Raw genomic sequence first — 10,391 nt, forward strand, 5'->3', positions numbered from 1 at the left:
TATATGTCACCCTGGCTAGGCCATGATTCCCAGTATTGTGATTGTCTACCATTTTGTAATTTGATGTGATTTTCCTGTGTGTTGTAAATTCTACTTCTATGATGTTAATGAGGCAGGACTCAATACAAGATCAGGTTGTATCTTGAATCAATCTCTTTTGCGATAAAAAAAAGAGAGAAGCCAGCAGAGAGATGGGGAACTTCCTACCACCAAGAATGAAGAACCAGGAAGGGAGCACATCCTTTCGACTTGAGGTCCTCCACTGAGAAGCTCCTAGACCAGGGGACAAGTGATGACGACTTTCCCCCAGAGCTGACTGAGAGAGAAGGCCTTCCCCTGGAGCCAGCACCCTGAAATAGGACTGTGAGAGAATAGATTTCTCTTTGTTAAAGCCATCTACTTGTGGTAGTCCTATTATAGCAGCACTAGATAAACTAAGACAGGATAATTAGATAACTGGAGACTCATTACAACCTATAATATGCAAATGACACAACTTTGCTTGCTATAAATGCAGAAGACTTGAAGCTCTTACTGGTGGTCAAATACTACAGCCTTCAGTATGGATATGCCTGAATGCGAAGAAAACAAAAATCCTCACAGCTAGAATGATCAACAACATCATGATAAATGGAGAAAAATTCAAGTTGCCAGTTATTTCATTCCACTTGGACCCACAGTCATCATCCATGGAAGCAGCAGTCAAGAAATCAACAACATATTGCACTGGGCAAATCTGCAAAGACCTTTTTAAAGTTTTAAAAAGCAGAGATGCCACTTTGATGGCTAAGGTGCCATGGTCTATTTAGTCGCCTCATAAGCATGTGAAAGCTGGACAGTGAAAAAAGAAGAATTGATGCATTCGTGTTGCAGTATTGTCAAAGGGTATTGAATGTACTGTGGACTGTCGAGAATGAACAAATCATCTTGGAAGAAATACTCTTTAGAATTGAGGATGGCGACACTAGCTCCCTTACCTTAGATACGTCATCAGAAAGACCAAAAAATATGTTTGGTAAAGTAGGTCAGCGAAAACAAGGCCCTCAGTGAGATGATGTGACACAGTAGCCACAACAGTGGACTCAACACACTGACAATCATAAAGGTGGCCCAGGACCGGTCGTGATTATAAGCAGAGGGACAAGGAAGTTCCTTGGACAAGGGAAAACTGGACTGAGAAGGAACGTACAGTGTTGGCTGAAGCTTCTGTATTCTTGGAGGGATAACAGTTCTCTGAGGGAGCCCATCTTTCCAGATTGCCCTTACTCCCCGTTTCCACGCATGTGGATGAAATCTTAAGTGTGATTGCCTGTTGAAATGCTTTAAAAGAGATATACTGGTTAAATCTGAGCTCAACAGTTACAACTAATTTGAGTTCAACAGTTAAAACTAAGTTTACAACTAAAGGAACTTATTAAAGACACAGCCAAATGTAAGTTAAACCCTCAAAGGGGTTGCATGCTTTCATTCGATCAGTAGGGACCTGGCACTAGAATGATTATAAGTGGACTGAATGTTTTCTTTTGCTTTTCTCCTTAGCTTCTGTGGAAATTTGTGTTTTGTGAAGGAGTTTGCCACTCGGCCTCTTGTCCCTCAATTACCTTTTCATTTTCCTTAACCAGCTTTGACCTTTTATCGGTCATTTTTGTTTCTTTCTGCCTAAGCGTCATCCATGTACTTTGCTGCTGTCTTAACATGCTTGCTCTGCCTTATCGCACTCTGTATATGAAGATATCGTCCTGGCAGAAAAGCAGTATGCTCATCATATCATCATGACTTCTGGCAGAAGCTTATGTGAAAATCCAGTATTGTGAACTAGATTAGATGCCGGTTTATGTACTTCAGTTGGGATATTGTGACCTCACACAGAGCTTGTACTTAATCATGCTTCAGAATTCATTGGTTTCACGTGATGGCCCTATTTCTCCTTCAGCAGGTTTTTCTTCAGAACAGGAAACTGACATATCCTTATCCTATTTATTATTTCAGATTATGAATCGAACACCCAGCATGAGGAATCAACAGATAAGCAGCAAAGTTCTGAGGAAGACTCTAATACAGAAGGATTCCAAAGGGATATTATTACCATGGTTGTCGATAATAAATATGAGGCCAGGTTAGAAAGGCAACGGGTAAACCATGAAAGGGAAAGAGGAACAAAATCTCCTCTCCAAGGTTCCAAGAAAGTCAGAAAGTTAATTCCTATTAACCTGACCATGAGAGAGAAACGTTATATATGTGCCGAGTGTGGAAAAGCCTTTAGTAATAGCTCAAATCTTACTAAACACCGGAGAATACACACTGGGGAGAAACCTTATGTATGCACCAAATGTGGGAGAGCTTTCAGCCACAGTTCAAACCTTACCCTTCATTACAGAACACACATGGTGGACCGACCCTATGACTGTGGCAAGTGTGGAAAAGCCTTCAGTCAGAGTTCAGATCTCCTTAAACATCAGAGAAGTCACACTGGAGAGGCACCATATCAGTGTAAAGACTGTGGAAAGTCTTTTAGTGGTAAAGCCAGCCTCACTCGCCATTATCGAACACACACTGGGGAGAAGCCTTATCAGTGTAACGAATGTGGGAAGAGCTTTAGTCAGCATGCAGGTCTTAGTTCACATCAGAGACTCCACACTGGAGAGAAGCCATATAAATGTAAGGAATGTGGTAGAGCCTTCAACCACAGCTCAAATTTTAATAAACACCATAGAATCCATACTGGGGAAAAGCCGTATTGGTGTAAAAATTGTGGGAAAGCCTTCTGTAGTAAGTCAAATCTTTCCAAACATCTGAGAGTCCACACTGGAGAAGAAGTACCATAATGGTCAAGTATGTGCCTTTTTGTTTGTTTTTTTAGAATATGAATGCTAGGGAGAAACTCAGTAATTGCAATATAAACTGTGGTGGTGGATTTTGCTTCCACTCAGCCTCAAGGAGTGCCTGAGGAGTGAGAGCTTAACCTTGGAACAGTAGGACATCTTTCAGAGAGCCTCAGTGGGTTCCTCACTTGGCATACCTCAGCTCCCAGTAAACCATAGTGGTATTGCCTTTTGTATAGTTAAACTGGTACGTGCCAAATGTATCTAAAGGGGAAACGTTGTGACCAATAACTTGTTTTACATTTTGAACATGTATACATGAGTTTGGATTTTGAAAGAATTGAGTCACATCAAACACAATTTAATCTGATCTTAGAATAAATGTATAACATCTTGTAATGCCTCAAGACTATTATAATAAATATAGGTTGATTATTGAACACTATTATATAGAGAGAAAATTCATACTGGTTTAGCTTTTAGAAAACGTAGATTTGGGATAGAGATTTTAGTATTCGTAAATGTGTGTGTTAGGGAGTTGAGGGAGACTGTGTAGTAGATGCCTCTTGGTCCACACTGCTTTTTTTCTGCACACTGAGCACATTTTTTCATTATTGGGCCTCATGGGTATCTCAGTCTATGCCAAGGGCTGAAAATCTGACTCCCCCCAAGAAGCTTTCTTCTGAAACTCCACAAGGTGGTGGTGGTTAGGTGCCGTTGAGTCGGTTCCGACTTATAGCGACCCTGTGTACAACCTCCACAAGGTAATATACAGTATGATACCCTTACAAACTCCCCCCCCACACACCCATCTACAGTCTCTTTGATGTCTTAAGATGCTTCCATTTTTTTCTACTTTAAAATGACTTTTGGCTAGTAGGTCCCCTTGTTGCCTAGAAACCCAGTGACTTAACTCCTCCTATGACTTGCTGATCTTCAAATTATGACAATTTCTTCACCTCTGGTTAGTATTCACGGAAATACCAGGGTTAGGTACAGCAAGAAGGTTTCATATCTAGTACCAGTGCCGAGCTCTGGAAGTTGCCCCGTATGCCATCCTCCTGGGAGCAGATGAGGCCGGCCACAGGTAATGCCTCCGTATGCAAACCGGTTACATGTAGGGAAGGCGTTACTGAACAAGAATCTGTTCACCTGCTTACTAAACATCTGGAAGTCCTGCAGCACCTTCAACTCCATATATCTCATGTTGAACTCTCCTGTTTGTATGAAGCGTTGGTGCTTCAGTAGTAGAATTCTCACCTTCCATACGGGAGACCCAGGTTCAATTCGCAGCCAGTGTAGTTCACGTGCAGCCACCACCCATCTTGTCAGTGGAGGTTTGTGTATTCTGTGATGCTAAAGAGGTTTCAGTGGGGTTTCCAGACAAGATGGACTAGGAAGCAAGGCCTGGCGATCTGAAAATCAGCCAGAGAAAACTGGATCACAACAGTTTGATCTGCAGCCAATCAGGCCTCCTTTCCATTGTGCATGGGGTCACCATGAGTTGGACAACTGAATAGCAGCAAATAACACATCCTGTTTGTATGTTAACCATGGTTAAGGCCCACAGAAAATTTAGTAACTAGGCAGCAGCTCATTATTTTTGTCTGCAGTGCCCATGCTGCTGCTGCTCCAGATTACATGCCTGCTCCTGTTCCGGTGAGAGATGGATGGGTCCCAGGTATGCGCTGCCCCTTATCTTCCTGCCCACCTACCTTTTGAGTACCACCTCTGCAGTGGCTGCTTTCTGATGGGCATTGATCTAAGACACAAAAATCCCATAGGTTCATCCAGGAACTGAAGTCGTTTCAGTTGTCTTCTTAGCTCAAGATTTCAGCTTTATTCTTTCCGTCTATCTAGTCCAGCTCCTGCCACAGCCCCATCCATGAAATCTTTACATTAGGCCACTTCTGCCTCCATACAAAGTTGGTTACCAATATACTGCTTGCAGCTCTGCCCACTGGATTTCCCCTCACACCGGCCTTTAGGACCACTCCCGAGTGGGGCCATAGTGAAACAATGCATTTTTGGCTCATACCGACATCAAACTAAATGACAACAGACCTTAGTTGTTTCTTCCTTTATCAACTGGTGAAAGGGAACCTTCCATGAGTCTATAGATAAGAGCAGAGGGAGAGGCATCAGTGCAACAAAGGTAGGTGACATAGGGGTCTAGGCCTCCTGCTTGTTACTTCTGGGCCTGCTCGTGCCTGGGCCTTTGTAGAGGTAGTAGTAGTGGACTGTTGCTGTGTCCACTTAACCTAATGACTTGATGGATCTGATAATAGTCAAATCATGATGGACAAACAGCTGACCCCTTTGTCAATACTCTGCTAAATGGTTCCAGCATCATTACTTCATTTACTATAGGTTGTCATTAATGCCCAGGGTTTAATGAGCTATCCTGGAAGTGTATTAGGACTGTGTATTTTCTATTGCTGCTGTGACAAATTACCACACACTTGGAGGCTTAAAATAGTGAAAATATATTGCCTTACAGTTCTGTAGGTTAGAATTTCGGCGTAGGTCTCATTGGGCTGAAATCAAGGTGGTGGCAGGGCTGCATTCCTTTTTGGAGGCTCTTGAAGATAATTTGTTTCCTTGCCTTTTCTACATTTTAGAAGCTGCCCACATTCTTTGGCTGTATCCTTGCCTCTGTCTTAAAAGCTAGCAATGTTGCATCCCTCTGACCATTCTTAAATACTAACATTTCTGACTCTTCTTCTGCTTCCCTCTTCCACTTTTAAGGACCCTTGTGATCATATCCTTGGGACAAAGATGTGACAGTCTGCTTCCTTAAAGATTCACAGCGTTAGAAACCTTATGGGGTAGTTCTCCTCTGTCCTACAGGGCTGCTGTTAACTCAGAATCGGCTTGATGGGTTTGGTTTTTTGGTTTTATGATTATATTGGACCACCTGGATAATCTTCCATTTCAGAGTCACCTGATTAACAACCTTAATTTCTCTTTGTCATGTAACCTAACATAATCACAGCTTTTGGGAATTAGGATGTTGACATCTTTGAAGGCCCTCCCTGCCACAGCGTTTCTCCAGGTGTCCTTGTCAGGACACTAAAACCTGAGGCATGGGAGAATGCTCCTATGTCAGTTCTCTCTCCGCTATCCCAGCTTTATATTTAGCACACTACCACCACTGTATCCCAAGTCCTGTACCTCAGGATCTACTGCTGCATACGTTCTCTGTTTCCTACCAGTAACTTTAGCCAGGTTCTGCAACACTTTAAGTGAGTAAGCCATTTTCTCTTGGACCAGTGACAATATTTCCCCCTGAGGCCATGCTGAAACTTGTCCTTAGCTAATTGGTTTCTGTGTATTGAGGGGAAGTGGGGACAGATTTTGAGGTGGACAAGCATTATCTTGAGAGAGATGTGCCTCAAGTGAGATATTTGCATGGTCTCCAAGCAAAAGGAGGTAACTCTTCTCTAGCAAGAGGGAGGGGGATGCTTTTGCTAGGCCGGAGGGCTCAGGAGGCCTTGGAACCCAAGGTTTTCAAGCACACCTACCCAAATATCACATATATCAGAATCTCAATCTTTCCCAATCAAGATCCTAAATTTTAGCATGAATGTCTTGGTGAGGCTTTGCATTTATCCACCTTTGCAGTTCTGCCACCCTTGCAATTAAATTCTGGGTCTGATTTTCAACCCAGCCTGCTCTGTGCTGCAGAAGATGAAGCTCTCTAAACACTGCTGTGGAGGACTTCTGGCTTTCACAGGCCCTGAATTGATAGTTGGCTGACCCGAGCCTATCCTCCTCCTTCAAAACTCCTGAGAGAGACTCTACAGTTCCTATAATTACCACTGCTCTAATAATGTTCAGGCTGTAGACCTACAATATAAACTAGTGCTTCCCCTTCTAGACGTACCACATCCCTTGCTACCACTAGTGAGGATCTTAATTTCCATGCTATAGCATGCCACGGGTTATGGCCACCACACTTCTTAGCAGACTCCTTTTTTACTTTGTGACCAGTGAGTAACACAGTCCCAAAATATCTGATATTCCACTTTCTAGGCTCTACTTGATAGGGACACTACTAATACCAACTGTCATAGTTTAGGTTTCCCTTAAAGTAGAGGCTAGGACAAGGGCTTGGGACCAGATAGTTTATTTAGGGATCAGGGATGCGATCCCAGGAAGCAGGGGTGCAGGGTCGGAGGAGGGGGGTCAGAGGAGAAAAAGCCAATAAGAGCTGCATTATTGAGCTGGGTGCCCTATAGCAACAATCTCAGTTTTACTGGGGACCTTCAATGGAACATGTAATAAATGGGGAAGTCTGGAGTGATGGTTAGTTTTTATGTGTCCACTTGGCTAGGCTATAATACCCAGTCATTTAATCAAACACTGAGTGTTTCTGCAAAGGTATTTGTGTAGACCATCATTCATCTGTCAGTTTGTTGTACTGTGGTGGCTTGTGTGTTGCTATGATGCTGGAAATTATGCCACCAGTATTTCAAATAACATCAGGGTCACTCTTGGTAGACAGGGTTCAGAGGAGCTTCCAGACAAAGACAAACTAGGTAGAAGAACCTGGCAATCTACTTCTAAAAAAATAGTAGCCAGTGAAAACCTTATGAATAGTAGTGAAACATTTTCTGATATACTACCGGAAGATGAGCCCCTGAGGTTGAAAGGCACTCAAAATATGACTGGGGAAGAGATGCCTCGAAGTAAAGTTGACCTTAATGATGTGGATGGAATAAAGCGTTTGGGACCTACATTTGCTGATGTGGCACACCTCAAGAAACAGCTGCAAACATCCATTAATAATCAAAACGTGAAATGTATGAAGTATGAATCTAGGAAAACTGGAAGTTGTCCAAAAATGAAATGGAACATAGAAGGACTGATACCATTCAGAACAGGAATCATGTGTTATTCATCTTTTAACTTCAGCCCCCATCACAGGGCTATGCCCTGGTCCATAAACATTTTTCTAATCAAATGATTTTATGTATCTATGTGAGTGTATGTGTTATGGACTCAATCGTGTCTCCCCCAGAAGATACGTTGAATTCCTAACTCCTAGTATCTGTGAACATGACTTTGTTTGAAAAAAGGGTCTTTGAAGATGTTAACAGTTAACATGAGGTCGTACTAGAGTGCATCCTAGTCCTATTTGAGTGGTGTTCTTAGAAAAGAGGAAAAGAAACACAGAGAATGAAACAGGAACATGGCCACGTAAAGATGTGTCTACAAGCCAAGAAACACCTGAGCTACAAGAAGCTGGGAGAAATGAAAGGATCTTCCTTTAAAGACTTCGGAGGGATGATGGCCTGGCAAACTTGTTCATTTGGACTTCTAACATCCAGAACTGTGAGACAATAAGTTTCTGTTCTTATAAGCCACCCAGTTTGTATATCGGTAGTCCTAGAAACTAATACAATATGTATTTGTACCTGTGTGGTTATCTGTGTATACAGGTTATATATGACTCACGGATGTGTGTACACACTTGTCTCCACTGGTTCAGGCCTTGAAGGTTGTGTCTTACCTTGGGTTAGGCCTCCAGAAAGCAATGCACCTGGATCTTATTAGCTTAGTCCCTCCAGAAACACCTTGATGGAGTCATCCTTTATATTCTTGGCATTTTATCAAAAATTGAAAACTAGAAACTGCTATATGAAAGTGTCTTAAGTTTGATGAAAAACTATTGGTGAAGACATTGTCCTTTATGTCATTCAGTTTCTCCTATAATAAAGTCCTTTAAAGAAAATGTCTATAGTTATTACTTAAATAACCTTTCTACTGACCCTTCTGAGATTGTCAAGTAAGCTCTGGAATGCAGGGTTGGTTTGTTTCACTCCTGAATCCCTCAAGCTTGCAACTATGTCCTAAACCTTATAGAAAGTCCGAAGTACTTCCTGAAATGCACTGAATTCACTTGGACTGAATTCTTTTCCAAATGTCGTTCTCCTTGGGCCCCAGCCTTTTCTGTATAGTTCTTACCTACCAGGTTCTTCTCAGCACAGTGTGCAAAGTTTAGCCTGTAATACAAGAGAATCACAATTCAAACCATCTGGTAGGTTCAGGAACAGCTTCACCTTCTGTTGATCTTGGCACATAAATCTGCCTTCTGTAATGTGAACCCTGATGGTGCTTTCTGCTGTAATTCTCAGGAAGCCTGTATGTGGGGTTGTTCTGTTTGGTTCAACTGCTCCAGAAACCCAACCCTCCAACACAGTTCATCTGGTTTTGTCCACATAGTTTCTTCCAAACTAAAGTCCCCATTTCCTGGACAGCTATTTCCATGTTCATTCAATATGCAGCCAATATTTATTAAATGTTTCCTATGTGCCAGGCATTATGCTAGGCACAACATATGTAATAGTGAACAACATACAGTTCGTTCGAAGAGTTTAGTCGTCTTCTTAAAAAAAAAAAAAAAACCATTGCCATCAAGTCGATTCCGACTCAAAGCAACCCTATAGGACAGAGTAGAACTGCTCTATAGGGTTTCCAAGGAACTCGAACTGGTGGACTCGAACTGATCATCTTTTGGTTAGCAGCAAAACTCTTAACCACTGTACCAAAAGTTACATTTTAAGTCCTGAATTTCTTCATTCAGTAAAGCTCTGTGATGGTTATGTGTCAGCTTGTCTGGTTTGGCAGACATTGGACTGATTGCTCTTCCATAATGTAATCACCTCCATAATGAGATCTGCTAGGGGAGTTTCCTTGGGGGTATGGCCTACATTCAATATATATGGACGTTCTGGCAAAGCTTGCTGACTTTCACTTACTCTGGATTCTGTATCTGGCTCATCATCACCTAACCTCCAGTTCCTGAGACTTGAGCCAGCAGCTTGCTGTATTGCATGCCAATCTTGGGATTCATCAGCCTCCACAGCCTATGAGCCAGCAGCCTGCTGTCTTACCTGCCAATCTTGTATTTGGATTTGTCAGTCCCTGCAGCTACGAGTCAAGAGAAGCCTCCAGCTTGATGCCTGACCCATAGACTTGGGACTTGCCAGCCTTTACAACCGTGTGAACCATTTCCTTGAGATAAATCAGTCTCTCTCTCTCTCTATATATATACACACACACTTCACTGGTTTTGCTTCTCTAGAGAACCCAGCCTAAGACAAGCTCTGACCACTCCCTAAACTCCTAAACTAGGTTAGGTGCCTCTCTCTTTGCATATCCTTATTATACCTCCTACTATTATTGAAAACGTGTGTTTATGAAACTCTTCCCTACTAAACCATATGCTCCTGGATGGCAGGTACTACATCTTATTCATAATTGTATTCCTAAGCCTAGCACTGGGCCTGGCACCCAGTAAATGCTCAGTACTAGGTGAACTGAATTCACAACTTCACACTCTAGTGTTGTCAGACCTGAGCAGCACAGATACCTAGGGTTCATTTTGAGAAAAGCTCCAGCCTATGTATCAGAGGCTTCTCATTTTCCTCTAATATCCATACTTCTCTTTCTCATGGCATAAGAGTCCTTGATCTTGGCCCATAATGAAGACTCCATTGCCCAGGCTCCCTTGTGAGTAGGATGGTCATGTGACTAAGTTCTGGACAGCAGGAAGTGATAGTT

The 10,391-nt window shown here is 42.4% G+C and overlaps 1 protein-coding gene across 1 annotated transcript in view; it reads left to right on the plus strand.

Moving 5' to 3' along the window:
- ZKSCAN1 (zinc finger with KRAB and SCAN domains 1) overlaps positions 1–10,000 on the plus strand; it is a 77,201-nt gene extending 67,201 nt beyond the window's left edge. Inside the window, exon 4 of the mRNA XM_010601817.3 lies at positions 1,990–10,000. Within this exon, the coding sequence (XP_010600119.1) occupies positions 1,990–2,825 (836 nt within the window). The 3' untranslated portion in view covers positions 2,826–10,000. The remainder of the gene's footprint in view (positions 1–1,989) is intronic.
- Positions 10,001–10,391: the final 391 nt, after the last annotated feature.

The sequence above is a fragment of the Loxodonta africana genome, chromosome 12 (assembly GCF_030014295.1).
Source record: "Loxodonta africana isolate mLoxAfr1 chromosome 12, mLoxAfr1.hap2, whole genome shotgun sequence".
In the NCBI taxonomy this organism is placed as follows: Eukaryota; Metazoa; Chordata; class Mammalia; order Proboscidea; family Elephantidae; genus Loxodonta; species Loxodonta africana.